General features: G+C 42.8%; 1 protein-coding gene across 5 annotated transcripts in view; it reads right to left on the reverse strand.

Annotated features, from left to right (window-relative positions):
• Positions 1–19,603, reverse strand: part of Dgkg (diacylglycerol kinase gamma) — a 157,056-nt gene that overhangs the window by 56,127 nt on the left and 81,326 nt on the right. For all 5 annotated transcript variants that reach the window (XM_076867246.2, XM_076867243.2, XM_076867245.2 and 2 more), the window contains one exon: positions 1,412–1,502. In XM_076867246.2, the coding sequence (XP_076723361.1) occupies positions 1,412–1,502 (91 nt within the window). The remainder of the gene's footprint in view (positions 1–1,411; positions 1,503–19,603) is intronic.

Genomic DNA, 19,603 nt, shown 5'->3' on the forward strand with positions numbered 1-19,603 from the left:
CTAGCAACCAAAGGGGAGAGGCAGGCAGGCAGATGAGTCAAATAGAGCTGCTCAGAACCTCTGGCTTAGTGTTTGTTTGTGAAAACTCCCTGGGAGTGTGCACACAGCCTCCCTTCCGGCAGGGAGTGGCAGCGGCTGGGCTTTCCCACAGTGCTTCTGGCCTAATGCTCCTCTCCAAGGGATGTCCAGGCCCCAAGCTCGGAGTACCCCTTAGGGAGGCTTCGAGACCAGGCCAGGGGAGCCCAGGGTGGCTGAATTCTCTGGGTGCCTCTCACTTCTTTTTTTTTCTCAAGTGGAGAGGAGTCTACAGGCCTGAATCCCACGGAAAGCTAAGGACTCAGGAGCCTGAGGTGCCCCAGCATGAAGACAGTGGGTGTGCACAGAAGTTTGAGCTTTCGGGTAGCCAGAGACTAAGGAGAGATCTCATGAGAGACTTGGGGAGAGCAGGCCTGGAGAGGGGTGGGGGTGAGAAGCAGGCTGCTTATCTACCAGGGGAGGGGCGCCGACAGGCAAACCATCTGAGGCAGGCTGCAACAAGTGCTGGAGGAATTAGGAACACACCAGAGCACCCACGAGATCAGCTGCGTAATTTGTGGGGCTCAGCTCAAAGTGAAAATGCAGAATGCTTTGTTTAAAAATTATGAAGAATTTCAGGACAAAGACAGAAGAGCAGCCTGGAGTTGTGGCTCAGTGATGGAGCGCTTGCCTAGCACAGGTGAGGCACTGGGTTCGATATCGAGCAATACATAAAAAAATTAAATAAACAAAATAAAGGTATTGTGTCCATATATAACTAAAAATAGGGGTTCTCTGAACAGGAATTTTGTGAAAAACAAAACAAAATGAACAACAACAACAAAAAAAACCCAAAAAACAAAAAAACAAAAACCAGAAAGCACTGGAACAAGGACCCTTCTGAACACAGGGGGCTCAGCTTGCACTTCATCAGGCTGATGCTGCACATCTGGGAATTGCTCCTTGAAGCCAGTGGGTGAGCTGGGGGCTGTTTGGTCAAAGCTCAACCCCCAAACCCCTCACCTCTGCTGCTTCACAGCCACCAGTTCCAGACTGGGACACTGCCTCTACCACACAGCAGCCCCTCACCCTGTGATGGTAGTAATTGTCCTTATCTTTTTTGGGGGAGGGAGGCAGTGGGGTGACATTGAAAGATGGCTGAGGACCAGAATGGACTGAGGGTCCCAGAGCTCCAATGATTCTCTGGACAGGCCCAACAACCAGAGGCCTCTGGGCAAGGTCGTGGATGTGTGTAGGGACAGGACAGAGCACCAAAAATAGACTGCACTCTGGCTCTCCTTTTAAGGACCCGAGAGGATATATTCTTGAGAATGCACATATGATATTCCAGGAGCAGAAACCAGTTCAAGAAACCTTCTCTCCACTTGGAGCTTACCTCCAACTCAATGTGGTCGTGAAGTTTCTTGCAGGTGGCTGCAAAGGTCTCCGAGGTACCAAATTCAAAGTACCAAAGCTTGTTCTTCATCCTGGAACGTAGAGCAGAGAGATGGCTCAATATTCTGTACTTGAACTGGTCAAAGAACAGAGTTAGGTTATTTGGTCCAGGAGGTCCAAGTTCCCAGCATACCCTAACCTTACATTTTTAGCACTTGTTAATCAGATGATCAAGGAATTGAAACAACATTTACCAAGTGTTTTTGCCAGGAACTTAGAGAAAACCCACTCATTTCTTATACATCAGGACGACTCTGGGTGAACTGGTAACTGCTCACTGAACTTCTCTGAACTTTTCATGATGCAACTTGAAGCAAGCAGGAGAAAGTCCTGCTTGTTTTGAAGTACATCAAGAGAGTTCCATGGGAAATCAACCAGAGGTGGCAAATGACAATATGTTCTGTCTTTTCTACTACTAATTCAGAGGGACTTTAGGCATACCTCTTTTGAGTATGGTGGGGTACAAAGGGAAGCCTTTTGAGACTTAGGGTGTGCAATCAGGACAGAGGAGGGATAGATCCACACTTACATAGCCAAAATATGTGCTGCTTTGTGCTCTGATTGGGGGAAGCAGAGAGAAGCAATAGATTTGCAGAAGAGTTGTTTGGTGGCAGTAGCCACCCCCTGCCCAATTTTATTTGCTTAGACCATGGTGACCATTCATTTAGAGGTAGATGTTGAATTTGCTTCAAAGTAGGAGCTCACCATTTTAAGCTTTAAAAATTTTTGACATTTTCTTTAAGGGTAAGACAGGGAGGAAGGGAGGGAGGGAGGGAGGGGGAGAGGGAGAGAGAGAGAGAGAGAGAGAGAGAGAGAGAGAGAGAGAGAGAGCCCGCGCGCGCAATCAATGGGGTCCCCATGTAGCTGGGGCTTTGCAAAGTCAGATGGTGTGCCTGACACTTGGTGGTTTTGATCAGATGGTCTCACCAGGAAGTGTTTCTGAAGGTATTCCATTCCTTCCACCCCAATTGTCACCCCATTATCAGGGTCTGGCTAAGAGAAGGGACACCTGTCCAGTTTACAAGCTGACAGATTTTGCTAAGGAAGGATTAAACAAAATCACATTCCTCCTGGCACTCAGGGGAGAGGAAGCCACCTTGAATGTTGCTAATCCTCTGTCCTCAGATTTGTGGACCAAGGGAAGGAGCATTCTCCAGAGGGAGGAAGGCTCTTATTTCTTTCAGGTTTTCCTTTGGCCATAGCAGATGACTCATCAGAATGACAGACATTTTCTCTGCATTTCTTCAACAGTCTACCCAGAACTTGGAGGTGAGACTGTATTCTTCCATTTGTATGAAGATTTCTAAGATCTTACTGGTTGGGAATTAGCACATTTTTTTTTTTTTTTTTGTACCAGGGATGGAACCCAGGGCTGCTTTACCACTGATCCACATCCTCAGTCCTTATGTTTTTTTGAGACAGGGTCTCACTAAGATGCTTAGGACCTTGGGCTAGGGATATAGCTCAGTTGGTAGAATGCTTGGCTTGCATGCACAAGGCCCTGAGTTCAATTCCCAGCACCAAAACAAAACACAAAAAACTTAGGACCTTGCTAAGTTGCTGAGGCTGGCCTTAAACTTGCAATCCTCTTGCCTCAGCCTCCTGAGCCACTGTGATTAGGGGTGTGTACCACCACACCCAGCTGGGAAGTATACTTTTTGACCATTAGTGTGCATAAAAATACCTGATAAATGAAGAAGGAAATAAGAGTAAGTAAGGTGTAGGGAATTAAGTCTCATAAAAAAGTTGAAAGGACTGGGAGTAATTTAGACCAGTGCTTCTCATCTACTGTGCCATGATGTGTGTGCCTGATATACGGCTCTCCTCTGCCTCCAGGGTGGCAGGTAGGGACTGGGGCAGGCTGAGCCCCAAAAAACATTCTCATCTGTATTCTCAATGTCAGGAATAAATATTTTCCATTTTTTAGGCATGCTCTGTTGTTAAAAAACATGGGCAAGGGATTAGGGATTCTCTGAACAGAAATGTGTGAAAACGCAGATTCCGATTTGGTAGTTCAGGGTTGGAGCATCTGATCATTTTATAACACTGCTGGTTATAAGGATATGGAGACTCCACCCATAGTTCTCAAATATTAGTATGCATACAAATCTCCTAGGGAATGTGATTAAAACACTGTTTCCAGGGCTCCAATCTGTGGGGACTCTGTGGTGTTGTGGGGTGGAGCCCAAGAATATGCATTTTTATGAATGTCCTGGTGATCCTTATGTGTGTGGTCAGTGGACAGGACTTTGAGAAACATTGCTGTAGCTCCCAGTGCATGAACACCATAGACAAGAACAGAACTCATTAGGCCTAAAGGAGTGGACTTCTCAGGGAGGAGAGAACGAGAGTCAGTTGCCTTTCAACAGTCAATGGTGGAAGAGACCAAGTAACGGGAACAACACAGATCATCATAACACCGAGGTCGAGCATCCCTCTCCGGCAGCAAGAGCATCTCTGTGGCCATAAGACTTGTACTGTGATTCCATTTTCAAGTACCACTGCTGGTCTGAATTATGGTTTTTGAAAGTTATTGCCAGGAGATTTAGAGTTTTAATAAAAATTTCCGGAAGCCACAGCTATTTTTTTTTTTTTTTTTGCCCACACATGGTTCTCCTGATGATCTAATAAAGTGAAAGAAGTCATGGGTAGGTCAGTATTGCAGAAGGACAGAGGGGATCAATTGCACTACTCTTCTACTGTGCTACCTCTGGAAAGTTGTTTGATCTCTTTAAACCTCAGTTTTCTCATCTGTGAAATGGAGATAATAAGATCTGCTTCAAAGGATAGTTGAGAAGATTAAATAATAGCAAAGTGCCACACATAATACTTGTTGCTTACCAAGAACGTTAGCTACTTACTATTAGCTAGTATTAGTTCAGTTCTTTTGAGTTGACATATTTGTATAACAGTAGAGCAAAAATGATAGATCTTATTGTATAGCTATAGATATAATATAGATATAATTTTCTAAGCAAGAAAAACATGTAATTATATTTGTTAGATCAAGTGTCATGACTTTTGGCTAAAATATATGTTCCCCCTCGTGACTAATAGAATTTTTTCTAGAGTCATAGACCACACTCAAATTCTTGGTTCATTATCTTGACTAGTCACATGATTAGCCAAAGATATGATGTGATTGCAAATATGCTTCTGAGAAAGTGCACATTTGATGTGAGACAAAATATTTATAATTCAACAAACATTCATTGAGCCAGGGACCAAGAAAGGGTGTACTAGATGTTATCCAGAACAAATGCAGCATTCCACAAAACAGGCATCTGAAAGGACAGATAAGGAAGCAGACCATTTTGTGATGCACTGAGTACTATGCACTGGGGTATAACAGAGGAGGGATATACCCCAGTGCATAGATCAAATCTTAGATGGGTCAGGGGAAGTTGCAGCAAGCATCCTATGCAGGATGCCAGGTAGAGGTCAGTAGGATGTGCAAGGAAAGCAGAGAAGGCGCAGGATAAGCATTCCAGGAAGAGGAAGAAGTCCAGGTGTTTGTTTTCCATTACTTTAACAAAATACCCGACACTGGGTAACTTGTAAAGAAAGGTTTATTTAGCTCATAGTTCCAAGAGCATGGTGCTGGCTTGGCTTCTGCAACAATCATGGTGGGAAAGCAAAAAGGGGAAGTGGGTGTGTGTGGAAGGAACACGTGTTTGAGAGGAAGCAAGAATAAATCAAGGAAAAAGAAAGAACAAATTAAGGAAGCTGAGTGTGCCTTACAACAACCCACTCTCAAGGGAACTACATTAATTTTTTCATAAAGATGGATCCCTTATAAGGTCTCATGACCTTTTTTTTTTTTTTTTTTTTTTTTTAAGATTTTTAGTTGTAGATAGACACAATATCTTTATTTTCATGTGGTGCTGAGGCTCAAACCCAGTGCCTCACACATGCTAGTCAAGCGCTCTACTACTGAGCCACAACTCCAGCCCCAGCTTTTTTTTTTTTTTCAAACTGGGGATTACTTAATCACTGAGTCACATCCCCAGCCCTTTTTAAATATTTTATTTAGTGACAGGGTTTCCCTGAGTTTATTAGGGCCTTGCTAAGTTGCTGAGGCTGGCTTTGAAATCTCCATCCTTCTGCCTCATTCTCCTGAGCCACTGAAATTATAGGCATGTGCCACCATGCCTGCCATTGGGCCCTTTGGTTTTGTATTTTGTTAAAAAATTTTCATGTCTTACCCCATTTATTTCTCAGAAGAACCCTGGGAGGTAGATACTCTTGCTACCGATAAATTCAATATTGGATCCTCCTCTGCCTTGCTTCCTTTCCTCCTTTTCCTCTCCCACCAGCAGCATGGCACCGACACCATCACCTTTCCAAAGCCTCTGGTGAGAGCCTGGAGGCAGGGGATATCCTACAGTTCGAGGCAGGAGACACAGCTCTTGCCTCCCTGCCAGCCAGACAGCCTGAGCCCCAGACGTTCTGTCTTTTTTGAAGACGATTTCCCAGCCACTTTCCCGCCCTCATTGAAGACTGCTCCTGAACGTGGCCTTGGGCTTCTGTCTATTTCATCTTTCATTGAACGAGAACATGGCGTTTGGAAGCTGCAAGGCCAGAGTTTAGGCCTGACTTTGTCACTTCCTGACTGTGTAAATTATTTAAGTTCTTTGACTCTTCATTTCTTCTTATACAAAATAGGGACACTATTTTCTACAAAGTTGTGAAGGTTGCAAAGCTCGAAGGAGGTGTGGAAGGCTGGGGAAGTGCCCCATGACTCTCCTCCCTTGTTGCTAGGAGTCCCAGTCTCTGGAGGACTCATTCCCCTAAGCCACAGGGACAAGGGCAGGAGCAGTGTGGGGGTCTATCCCAGGTGGCCAATATTTTCTGAAGAAAATAAAACTAACAATGTTTTTAATGGCTGCTGGAACGCGTCCTCCGCATCTCTCTTCCTGAGTTTACTTTGGCCACTCTTTCTTTCCCTCTCATAATCACCTTTCAGCTGGAGGTGACTAATCCTGAACCAGTTGTCCTGAGGTTGATTCCCAGATCCACAAGACTGCTAGGTGCCCGGTCAGGCTCCAATCTACCCAGGTGAACTCATTCTTGAGGCAGAAGATCCTCTTCTGGGCTCGAAGGGACTCTCAGCCATGTAGAGGGATGAGAAATAACAGTAGTGACACCATAGATTGACTCTGTTCCTCGGTTGTCTTAATTTCCCCGTGGTTTATAAGAAAATAACATCAATTGCACACTAGTTAGTTGAATCTTTTCATTTGACAGATGAGGGGAAAAAATGAGACTAATTAAAAATGTTCTTTTATGTTTGTCAGCCATTTCAGGCTGGAATCAGTCATCATCGTGACAGCTATGAATAGCCTGGTTTCAAGGGTGCCCATAAGTGAAACCAAGCTAGCTGCTGGGCATCTGTACCAGCAGAGGCAATGCATTTAGCTCTCCCCACCAACATGAGCTCCTAGTGGCCCTTTTCTGAGAATCAAGGAAGTTTTAAAGGCAATGGACTTTTGAAGTTGTCAGAAGTCAAAACATGAAAACATTTCTTTGGGCTCAGAAGTTTACACAGAGAACACTATAGTTAGTTCTAGAAATAGAATCCCTTGAAGTGAAGGTGTTCCTTTTTGTGGTTTGGGCTTTGATAATCAGGTTCCCTGAGTAGCTCATGACTCAAATAGTTAGTTGGGCCCTCAATGTCAGTCAGTGTCAGGTTTGGAGACCTGCAGGGACACATGCTGCCCATGGGATGGTGGTGTGTATAGGGGCAGAACCAGGTGGTAGAGGCTATGCTGGACTGGCAGGCAAGAGGCTGCCTTCCAGCCTCTGTTCTCATACGCACCATCATGCGACACCACTAGAGTCACTTATGATTTCCAGGCCTCAGTTTCATTAACTTTTCTGATTTCTAAGGTTTCTCTAAGTTCATTAAGCAGTCTAAGGCAACACCACACAGGATAGGGTGGGAAGACCCAGGGGCTGCACAATGGTCACCCTGTGGCACAAGAATGACCAGAGCTGCCATTTTTAAAAGAGAATCCAGAAATGTGTATTTTTTAATGTAAAACCTCTTGAATATTAGTGTTGGAAACTAATTCAACTTTTTAAGAGAACATTGTATAGGACAAACCCTACACATCTGGGAAAACTATACCTAGCCAACAGGCCATTTCTATACATTAACTATAAATTTTCATAAGATTCAGATCAATGAAAAAGCAAAACAAATGACCTCACATAATATCCTTTTGGGTTTGCTGGGTTATTGGTGGTGTTATTGCTACTATCACTGAAGAAACTAGGATCAGATTTTTAAGGTAAATCCTAATCTAGCATATTAAGCAGGCATCGCAAAAACACTAAAAGAGCAACTGCAACTACAGCTGAATTATATATAACTGAATGATAAATGTTAGTGATAATATTGAGAGCATTTTACCTGCCAGATCCTATGTTATTTGAATCCCCAGTGACTTTGGAAGTTTAGTAATTGTTTTAACCCAAGTTTACATCAAGAATTCAAACAAATCAAAACAAGGCAGGTGGACTCTAAGGCCAGGAAGGGGCCTGTGACTGTCACCTCACAGGTGCTGCAGAGGCCATCTGTATCACCCGCACACTCAGCTGCCCCGGGCCATCAGAGGGCTTATCACCACCTCTAATCCACCCTGCATGCTATCCTCTGTCCTCACTGCTCATCATTATGGGCTCTTGGTGACCCTCAGGCACGGAGCTGCGGATAGAATAATCTTTCCCAAGGCGCAGCAGTGGCCCGTCGGTTCAAGGGAAAGTGAAAACCCAGCAATCAGGAAGGAGGCTTTATAAATAGCTGTTCTTGTACTCTGAATCGGACTCTTGTGCCTGCTGCTCCTGCCAACAGATTTGTGTTGGCTCAGTGTATTTCAGCTTCAAGGAGCAAGGTATTCTCTGGCTTTGTTCCATACTTGAGACAAGACGGGTGTTCATGGCACTCAGGAAAATCTAGGGTGATGAATGATGACCAGAGATCAGGAGGGAGTGGGCAGAAACACAGGGAGCAAGAAAGCGGGGAGAGCTCAAGAAAGGGCCTAAGAGGGGAAAAAAAAAGGCTGATACTGGAGGGAGAAACTTGCTCAGGATGTAATTTATTGTTTAAGTATGAAATCCTCTTAACCTATGAAGACACTTCTTAAGTCATTTGCATATGTGAAAAATTACCTGTAAAATCACAGATGACAGATTGTTTACATTTTAAGTGCTCTTGGGATTCAGGGATTCCCAGTCAAGGGATCACAGGTTCCAAAGAGTCTTTTAAAATATAAATAAAATCTGTGAGTTGTTGTCAACATGTCTTCACATAGAATAGAAATAACTTTGTTATTTTTTATTAAATAACAATAATAATAATTATTATTACTTAATAATAAAAGGTGACATAGGCTGACTAATGGGTTAAATTCCTTTTTTATATATAATTAAATCAATTACATTGCTTGGTAGCCAGAGATACTGATTGAATAGTAAATAGATGTTGAATAATAAAAATGGGAAAACTAGCGGGGCTGAGGCTGGGGCTGAGTGGTAGCACACTTGCCTGGCATGTGTGAGGCACTGGGTTCGATTCTCAACCCTGTGTATAAATAAATAAAATGAAGGTCTATTAATAACTTAAAAAATTGTTTTAAATAATGGGAAAACTACTACTAAAAACAGCTTTATGAATGACAAACATCTTACTCAATATGGCCTCTATGGTGGGGAGTTATGCGTGATGAACAGAAATACTTGATAGTACAGAACTACTCTCCACCAGGACTGGATGGTGGTTCTCTTCTAAGTCATGGCATCCTCATGGTAACTGTTAGGAACTGAGATCACTCCTTGATGGTGCAGCTAGGAGGTAGAGAGCTGGAATAAAAATGCCAGCTCCTGACTTCCAGTCCTAATCCTTTGCCCCTTCAACCTCCTCCATGCCCAGCTTCCACTACTATGCCCTAGAGGCATCTGGCAGAAACGAGAGAATCAACCCAAGTCCCAAAAGATCGTGACTCAAAGCTTTGGGCTGGGTTTGAGCACATTTACTACCCAGATTCCATGCATGGTCACAGATCCCAATTCAGGGTTGGAGGCTCTCTGATTGCTTGGAATTCTATGACACTCATCAGAGAGTCTGTTGTCTTGGCCTCCCAGTTGGTCTTTCAACTCTATCTACACTTGGTCCAAAGTAAACAAAGGGCCAAACCTACAAACCTGTTGTCTATAGCATTTTCTCCCAACTTTCAGGGTAAGTCCAGGCATTAGAGAATGAATGACCCCAGAGCCGTGACTCTCTTTTCCATGCAAGTTTGTTTCTGTGGAGTATGGACACATTTACCCACACAGCCTCCTTTGATAGGCTCTCCCGAATTCTGTCTGGCACCTGACAATACCTCCTCCTAAGGACTCCAAGCATGATGAAGACTGCCAGAGTCTGAAATTGGATCCTCCCCCAATGCAGCACATGAAGATATGCGTGTGCACGTGTGGGCACATGCAGAGCCACATGGGAAGGCTTCTCCGAGACTCATGATCTGAGATTACCCAACATGCTCACAGACACTGCTTCTCTGTGGATACAGACCCTGCAGCCGGACCAGAGAATTGCCATAATGGTATAAATGCCACCACTTTGGGAGTCTTGGGAGGGACCTCTGGGAGGCAGGCAAGGTGGGCAACACCTTGTCAGGAGAGAAAACAATCTCTGGAGAGTCTGAGTCTCTAGGGGGTTTTCCTAGTGAGTATCTGTCCTTGCCAGGAAAAAGTAGCTCCCTTCCCCCATCCAAAAGGAAAAAAGACAAAAAAATTCAGAGTTTGGCTCTTTCTTGGTAATCCCTCCTTTTTAAGAGTTATTCAGTTATTCATGGAAAGAAAATCCCCTTTAGGCCAGTTTGGCTGGAGCATTTATCAGTGAGAAAAGTCAAATACTGGGACAAAAAGAAATCCCTGCCTGGAAGGGGAGGCGGAGGGCAGAGAGGAATGTCTGCAGTATTGCTCAGTCCAGGACCTGAAGGCGTATGGGGACAGTTAAGACACAGTTAGGTGAGGACAACTTATTGGAACATAAGCCCCAAAGGCCTGAGAAAGTGGCTTTTTGCTAGAACTGAGCCTCTTGCAGAGGAAGGCCGCTTTCTGTGTCCTGGCCAACCAAGGCTATAAAGGGGAACTGCCTGCCGGGGGCAGAGGCAAAGTCAGGAAGCAGGTCCATACTTCACCCTGCTGAGATTGCCAGGTGGACCCCAAGCAGGGCCTACAGAGCTCTGCCTTGGCTCTCTGCATCTCTTTTTCTCCAACTCAACCTGGCCCTCAGCTGTCGGGATGAATCTCTGACCCCAGTCTCACGTGTTGACTGCAAGCCTGAATTACGCTAGCTGCCTTACACACCCAAGGGTCCCCCTTGTCTGATCCTGACAGCTACCTTCTGCAGAAGGTACTGCTAGGGCTATTTGTAGATGTGACAGAGACAGATGCACAGCTAGATGGGGAATGATATCATGGAATCAGGGGACGGAGGCTGAATGTGCCTGATCCCCTCTCTCCCACAACCAGCCTTTCTGAATATGAGGCAGTGCCCAACTTATGATAGGTCAGGTTACAAAAGTTCCTTGGTTAAGCCAGTTGTTTGTCACTCTGAGCACATTTCCCCATAGAAACAATATTATGTTGAGGTTGGGTTCCCACACTTGCCCACAAAAGCCAATTAACCCCTTCTAGTTTTGGAGGCAAGTTGGAGGAGCTAAAGGAGCTCTGGTTAGAAGACAGAAAGGCCTGGGTTCAAGCTGTAGTTCAGTCATTTACTTCCTCTATGGGCTTGGGTAAGTCATTTAGTCTCTGTCTCTTAGTTTCTTCATGGTTCATTTGGGATAATATCACCTTCCTTGCTGGGGTTATTGGGAATATTGAGTGCGTATACATCATACATGATATACACTCGCATAAAGCCAAAATAGAATTCCTTATATGAAATTGGCTTTGTGGCCATGAATTCTCTGTTCCTTGAAATACAAGCAGCATATCTTTCCTGCTTATTTTGGATTGGTGATCTTTGCTTTTCACCACTTGAGGTCTCTGGTGGTGACCCTGAAGTCTGGGCTGGGATATTGCTAGGATAGGGCTGGAGATGCTAGAAGGAAAGTGAGAACAGAGGGAGCAGGAAGGGTAGTAGAGGGCACACACTTAGCTAGGTATCATGTTTCTTTCTTTTGCTATCACAAAACTCCAGCACGGTCTGGTGACCTCCCCCTAAGCTTCCTGTGCCTTCCACACCATCGACCAGCTTGATGCCTCCTGGTCAGATGAAGTCCAGAGAAAGTCCTTTCTTCGGTTTCCCTTACCTCTCAAGTCATGAAACCACTAGCAAGGCAAGTAAAAAATTCATTAGATGGGGCAGATGCCTGGATAAATAAATACCGACTCCCTTCCCTATCCTACCTCCCTCCTGTGCCAGTTCTAAAAATCTTAAATAGAAAAGCATCAGCCAGAGCCTTGCTCTGCCTGAGAAGCTGTAGTATATACTGCCAGCAAAATCTTTTTGATTTCGTCCTTTTGCAAATCTCAGCCATATGCTCTGTGCTTTGCTTCCACTCTGACGTGTGTGACTTCTTACACTTGTGTGTGCGTTCTTAACACCCATTTCAGTGACTGTGATTTATGTGAACCTGTCATCCTCCGTCAGTACCTATCCCTGCTCTGTGGATGTGTGCTCCACCCCACCCTATCATTACCTGCTCTCTCTAAGGTCCAGCTGTCTCCCCTAAGAACGTGACTCATTCAGTTTGCCCCCTCTCTCTGTGCCCTTGGCAAACGTGCCCCAGCTGTAGGTGTGGCCCCGATGTTCCTCCCTTCCAGTTCCTCAGGAGAACTGCTTGGCACCACCTCTGCTGTGCCCCTTATTTCTAGCCTACACCTGCTGCCCCTCCGTGGGCTGTGATTGTAGAGTTTCATTTGAACATTCTCTACTTTATCCCCCTTAAATCTCATTTTAAAGCTCTCCTGTTTGGTCTTCAAGTCTCTGGCCCAAAATATTCCTCTTGGTTTATGTGACAAGCTCCCGATTCCTTGCCAAGGGTCTCTCATTCCAGCATCAAAATCCATGGTCCAGAAGAACAGTTGTTCTCAGATTAGCTACAGAACAGCTCTGCATTTCCCCACTGGTGCCTATTTCTTCTAAAATACTTTATTCTGCTTTTAAATGATTTCAGTAGGTTAGAATCTATATTAAAGTCTCTATAACATTGTACAGAATAGAAATAAATTTAATTTAGGCTTTCCCAGGTGTATTTAATGATTACCCACCTCCATCATATTCCTGTTAATTTTCTCTTGTCATCCTAGGGAATGCACATCAACAATGCGACTTACTATAACACGTGCTGGAAGAAGACAATTTAGGTAACTACCTCCACAGGCTTATCATGAGTTGACTCTCATGATGAGCGTGTTAACTATTCTCTTCTTCTTTTCCAGAAGGCCCAAATCTACCCTCTTTGGTCAGAGCCTCATACGTTTGCTTCATTCTCCACCCCTTCCCCTGCCTCCAAACGGAGATTGGGCACTTGCTCTTTTTTTCCATGTTCTATCTATTTCTTAAATCAGACTCTGATTTATGGTCTCTCTGACCTTCTGAGTTCCTTTTCTTTTTGAATCATCTCTTTTATGACATCTAGGAACCCTTTACTGATGCAAATACACTGACCTCTTAAATTTTCCTAAAGCCCATTCATTTTCAATTTTTGGTAAAGGATTAGTTTATATCTACAACATCAATAATTTGTGACCAAAGTCAAGCAAGAAAAATAAATAATTGGTCCCCACCTCGTCCTTATGTTTTTTAATTCCTGGGATCAACATGGCAACTTGGAAGTCCAAGCACGTTATGGGCCCAGGGATGTGCTGATTTGGCTTACACAGTGATTTTTTTTCAATTGGAATATTGTACATGAACACTTGGAGTCCAGATTCTCTTAGGAAATCAGTCCATTAATACTGGGTTCCTTTTCAACCTGACTACAGTTGATTGGAATTGGCTGATTCCTTTAAGCACTCTCTTATGTTCTCCAGTTTACAGGATCCCCCACTGTACCCAAAGTCTCATATCCATCCACTCTCTCATTTACATTAACTTCCAGGCTTCTATTGGCATATGGATTTATGACCCCTCATTTATATATATATAATTATTTTATTTTATTTTTTTCCTCCTGGAAATTTTCTTGGAAGCTGAATCAAAAATGTCTCCCCCCAGGCTGGGGATGTGGCATGTGTGGGTGTGCGGGGCGCTGGACTCTCTATCCTTCCCAATTGGACCCTTCCTTCCTATCTCTATCCTTCCCAATTGGACCCTTCCTTCCTATCTCTATCCTTCCCAATTGGACCCTTCCTTCCTATCTGGCACTTGGGTCCTAATGTGTGTCTGATTTCAAGGGCTGACTGGCTGCAGATGGATGAGAGTTGAAGCTGCTGGTGTTTAAGCCCAAATGCACAGAAGCAAAATATCCACCTCTACATCTTCTGGGAGAAAATATTTTCTGTTGATCTATGTTTATAAGTTAGGGCACAATCTGGTAAGTAACTGACTATTCCACAATCATGAAACACTTGAGTAATAAACTTGACTTTTAATTACTAGAAAAGCAGGTTCTCTAGTTCTTCAAATCTCTTCTTTTCTACCCCACTGGCCTATTGTTGACTATCTCATCCTCCACTCCTGCCTACCCATATTCTTATGATCAGTTAAGTGGAGGAAAAGGCAGTATATAAAATCTGAACCAGGCCATCAGCTCAGTTCGGAGGGTGTCCTGTTACGTTATCTTCATCCCAACCCTGTGCATATCCACAGAAACCCTGATTATGAGTAGCTTGTCCCTCCCCCCACCCCAGTTCAGGGAGAAAGTGATACAGAAGAGGAAAGAGAGAACCTGACTCATTGGAACGCTCTGTGTTGACAGCTCCAACAAAAGCCAAGATAAACGGGGTGAGATTTTAATTTATCCAGGATCTTCCCGCCACCTCTTACTCTATAGTAACCCAAAGCTGGAGTTTACTGACACACTTTCAGCTCATTGAGTTCAAAGGCAAGGTAGAGTACTTGTCTTGATTGGCACTTTGGAATGTTCTCCAAAAGGGCCCACTTCCAAGATTAAAGGGACTCTCCATTCAATAGAAGAGAAGACGTCTTCTACTAGACAACGAGGAATTTCGATTTAAGTGTAGGTTCAAATAACACGAATATTCAGTGATTACAAAAGTCCCTGACACTTTAGTAATTTGAGAGCATAGAGTACATTCTTGAACTAAGGAGAGTCTTTCTTTCGTTGAAGGGCATTCGAAGATTGGGAAAATGCCTTCTTAGTAAAATGTGAAGTGGTAAGACCCCCTTTCCTGCAACTCCAAAATTTAAACACTTCTACAGTCTTCAAAGTAGAAATCTGATGACCCTCAACAGGGGTATTTATAGAGAGGAAACTTATGCCAATTGAAATCTCAAGTTCTGTCTAAAGCTAAGATTCTATAAGTTATTACAGATAAAAGCCACGACACCATGTATTTGGATTAGAGATTTTCAATGGATTCATATATACCTTGCTGCATGTCCTCCTTACAAATTCCTATGGCAATCAACAGCATTGTAACCAACCCCCTCAAAATTTCCAATCCATGTATTTATCTACTCTAATCTAGTAAACATCATGTGGGATAGTTGTGATTTCCATTTTACACAGCAGAACATTAAGAATCAGAGAAATGAGTAACTTCCCAAAGGCACACAGTAAACAAGAAAAAGGGCTGAAACTCAGCTCTTCAGATGCTGGATGCAATGAGCCTTGGGAATCATATCTACATTTCACGGGGCCTGACATAACAGAGTTATGAAGTGATTTTTTCCTGGGTTTCTTATTTATTTATTTATTTTTATTTTTGCTAAATAGAGTTACTGAGTTTCCTGGTAATTTTAGTGAAAGGCTGCTTTCAAAATGTCCTTTGGTCAAATAGTAAGTGCATTAAAAATTTCCGTAGGAAATGTTGATTTAAATGAAGAATTAAAATTAATCCCTTGACTCACTCTGGAGAACATCTACTATCCCTTCACCTTGTTTTTAAATTTCTTCTTAATAAAATGTGGACAATTATGAACATTTTAAAGGAAACATGTCAGAATGAGATGTGATGCTAATCACACCAGCTCTAAATATAAAGATGGACTATGTTATATCATAAAATACTCATAAACAAAATAGTAACAATTTTCCAAAGTTCTAATTAATAAAGCCCAATAGAAGGTTAATGAACTTTGTCATTCTTTTTGTAACTAAAAACAAGCAAGTAAGCAAGAAACAAACAAAAAGATATGTTAAACTAATTTTCACAGCCACCTGAATTGACTTCCGCATGAAGGAATCTGAATTGTGGTGGAAAGGAAGAGAGAAACTTTGGAATTTTTCCCCCCCAATATGAATTTCTAATTCCACAACCTGACAGTTTGCTTTAAAGCTCAGGGTTTGTAAGAAAGCTCTGTGGTTGGTTGCCATAGTTTACCCAGCTCCTGGAGGTCAGCAGAGCTGGCTTCCCCCAGCTCTCTCCTGACACCCTACTCCAGGAGTTACCTCTTCCTCTCTTTTTCTCTATTTCCTGGGTCTAGCCTAACGTCCTGCACTGTAGTAAGACTGCAGCAAGGCTCAATATTTAAAGATGTTTCTAGGAGAAGCTCTGGAATCTTTGTTCTGCAAATTTTGACAGGAAGTCATTTTTTCATTGATCCATTCAAAAGACACTGGATGACAGCATGTAAGCACTGTTCACGTGCCCATGTTTAGGATAAAGTGGGAACTTCTCCAAAGACCACCACCATCTTGCCACAGGAGCTTCATCCCACCTCTCTCCCACCTGCCTTTCCTCCTCACTTGGAATCTCTTACCTTTCCTCTCCTGCCAGGGACCTTCCACACGTTATGTCCTTTGTCCAGGCTGCCTCTCTCCTCCTAGCTTGCCTCTGGTTCCTTCTACCCTCAGTGAAGTCCCATTTCTATTTCCCAAGCTCTCACTCAAAAGTTACCTTCTTTTTTTAAGTCTAATCTCACTTTCACAGTTAGGTGCTTCAGCAACACAATTCCCTCATTGTTCATGTCCCCCCTTTGAAACAAAGATCAACATATTATATTATATTCCTCCTCCCCCAGGGATTGGGGGAGGGCTGATGTTGTGAGTTGAATTGTATCCCTGTGAAAAAAAGATATGCTGAAATCCTAACTCCCCATACCTGTGAATGAGACCTTACTTGGAAATAGAGAGACACATTGGGGGAATGTCATGTGATGAAGGACACAGAGATGCAGTGATGCATCTATAAGCCAAGGATTGCTAGCAGCTAGTAGAAGCAAGGGGATAGACATGGAATGCATTCTCTCTTGGATCCTAGGGAAGGAACAGACCTTGCTGACACCTTGCTCTCAGACTTGTAACTTCCAGAACTGTGAGAGAATAAATTCCCTGTTGTTAAGTGATCTTTTTGTTACAGCAGCCCTCAGATACTGATACAGTTGTTATAGCTTCTGAACGTGTTCATCATCCCAGCAAGACCCATCCACTGCCGGAAAGAAGTGGTTATGGCAGTCCACCTTTCCTCTCAGCTCTAGCAGGAAGCTAAAACAAAATCATGCTTAATGCATTGTGGCTAAATGAAGAAAGATGCTCAGTCCCACCCTTATAGTTTTAGTTTAGTGGGTCCCAAACAGGGTCAGACTCTTTCTGAGTGAAAGCTTATGAATGTGCTGAAAAGCTAGCAGATTATAAACAGATTCTAACAAACCAAGAAGAAAAATCAAAGTGGGGAAAAGTGTCAAAAACCTTGAAGATGAATTCTAAGAGAAAGTTGAGTGCAAACATGAAGGCCAGGGCAGGGTTGGTCAGTGAGGGAGGAATTTGGGGGCAGCATCTTGAAACAAGTAATAGATAATGATTAAATCAAAATTGGGGATGTCACACTAGTCAGAAGAATTAAAAACACAAGGGCAGGTGTGAGGGAAGGTGAGAGAACCAATGCAAGTCAAGGAGAAGGTTGGACTGGCATCTGAGGAGGATTTTACGCAAATACAAGGGAGCTTAAATTCTATAAAATGGACACAGTTGTGATGGCAGATTATGTGTAGCAGCAACAGGATATGAATCACATCTCAGGGTGACTACCAGGCAGCTCCAGATGGGGTGGGCCGACCCAGGGAGGGTGACATGATTGATTAGAAGTGACTAATCCCAAGGTTGGCATGTGGGCATGTGGTCTTGGGGACCACTGGGCAGCTGAGGAGCATAGGAGGAAAGAGGTCTCACAGGAGACCTGCTGAAGAGTGGTGGGTGGAGAGCTCCGGCTGGGAGGGGGTCTAGTGGTATAACAAGCACACCCCTGGGCTCAAAGAAGATAAAGTTTGTGACCCCAGATGAATGAAATGTTCTGCTTTGGGAAACCCGTGAAAGGATTCTACAACTTCTCTCAGGAATTCATTTCAGCTTTTAATATGTCTCCAGGCTAGAAGATTCCTGTTCCCATCCCAAACAATACCTCACCTCTAAAGCACAAGCACATTCCCAAACCCCTGCCCCTCCACATTGTTTCCTGAGCTGAGATGAAGAGTAAGGAAGTGGGTCTGCCATTTACTACCATGAATCCTTCGCTTGAGGTCTGTTCCCAATACATTCTCTATTTTTCCCCAAGAAAAGTGATTTGGGTTTATTTATGGTTTTTATGTAGGTCCTTTCATTGATTCAAGTTATTCTCTAATCTCTTTCTTGGGTGCTTCTTTGGTCAGGAGGCATCAAACTGGGCCCAAAGAGAGGCAGGAAAATGTGATGGGATAAATGGAGGCTGTGGAGTCAGACAGACCTAGATTTAAACAGCAGCTCCTCTATTAACTCATGGGGTTTGGAACAACTTGCATAGTCTCTCTCTGAGCCTCAGTTTTCTCATCTGTAAAATGGATCCTTAATATTGACCTTTTACTTGGAAAGTTGTGCCAACTAAAAATAATATACATGAGATTCTTGAAGGTTCTCAGCAAATGATAACTACTATTGTTAGTATGGGATGCAGTAGGACTGAATTCTAAACACTTTAATAAATACACTCTTATTCACTTGTGTTTAAAAACTACACCACTGCAAAGTTCTGAAGGCAACTCTTGCTAAAGTAAAATAACATAGAAAATGGCCCTCCTGAGATACTGTAAAATTATGCACAGATCCTGAAACAGTGCAAAGAGAATAAGATCTTTTTAATTTACCCTCCACAAAAGTAGAACTGCAGAACATATCAGATAGTTATTTCCAATGCAAAGGGAGTTGAATAATAGCTTTAAAACTCTCATATTGACTGAACAAGTGCGTTAGGAGTTTTTAATTAGAAAAGTCTAATAAAACTTCTGCTGCAGTTAAATGCACTCCAATCAGCTGCTTTCTATCACTTCCTTTCAAAACTTATAAGCAATGCTGTGTTAATCGTGTTTTGAACCCGTGTATACAGTGTGAGCTCAAGTAAATGAAACAGTGCAATGAAAGTGCTGTAAGAAAATATTTTTTAATGTGGACAGGGTTTATTTCGGGGGAGGGGGGGAATGGGTGCAATATGACTAATTTGTCTATAATGAGCCCGAATGACTTTTATGAAAAAAAATTATTTAAAAATGGTACATAAAATTTTATAATAACATGTTGTCATAAATATTTTAGGATATGCATATCAAGGAAACCGCTGAGATCATCAAAAGTCAATATTATGTTTCTGAATGATGGAACTATGAATGATGATTGATTTGTTTTTTTTCTTTAATTTTTGAGCTTTTCAATTTTTTTATAATGATGTTTCAATGTACTATGTAATAATACTATGTGATGTATTATTAAATCGTATAATGACAAATATATTGATATTTTATTAAAAAAACTTCAAATCAAGATGTGTGAAAAGGAAAAAAATGCCATATGTTTCTACATTGATTACTCTATACTCTATGACCATCATAGAGAATCATTAAATCTCAGTTTTAAGAGTGCCTGAGTCATCAAATGTGACTATTATCTGATGCAGAGTCTGTCTTTGTAATTATAAGAATATTAATAACCATAATAATAGGCACCATTGATATGCCAGACTCTAT

The sequence above is a fragment of the Callospermophilus lateralis genome, chromosome 10 (assembly GCF_048772815.1).
Source record: "Callospermophilus lateralis isolate mCalLat2 chromosome 10, mCalLat2.hap1, whole genome shotgun sequence".
NCBI lineage: Eukaryota > Metazoa > Chordata > Mammalia > Rodentia > Sciuridae > Callospermophilus > Callospermophilus lateralis.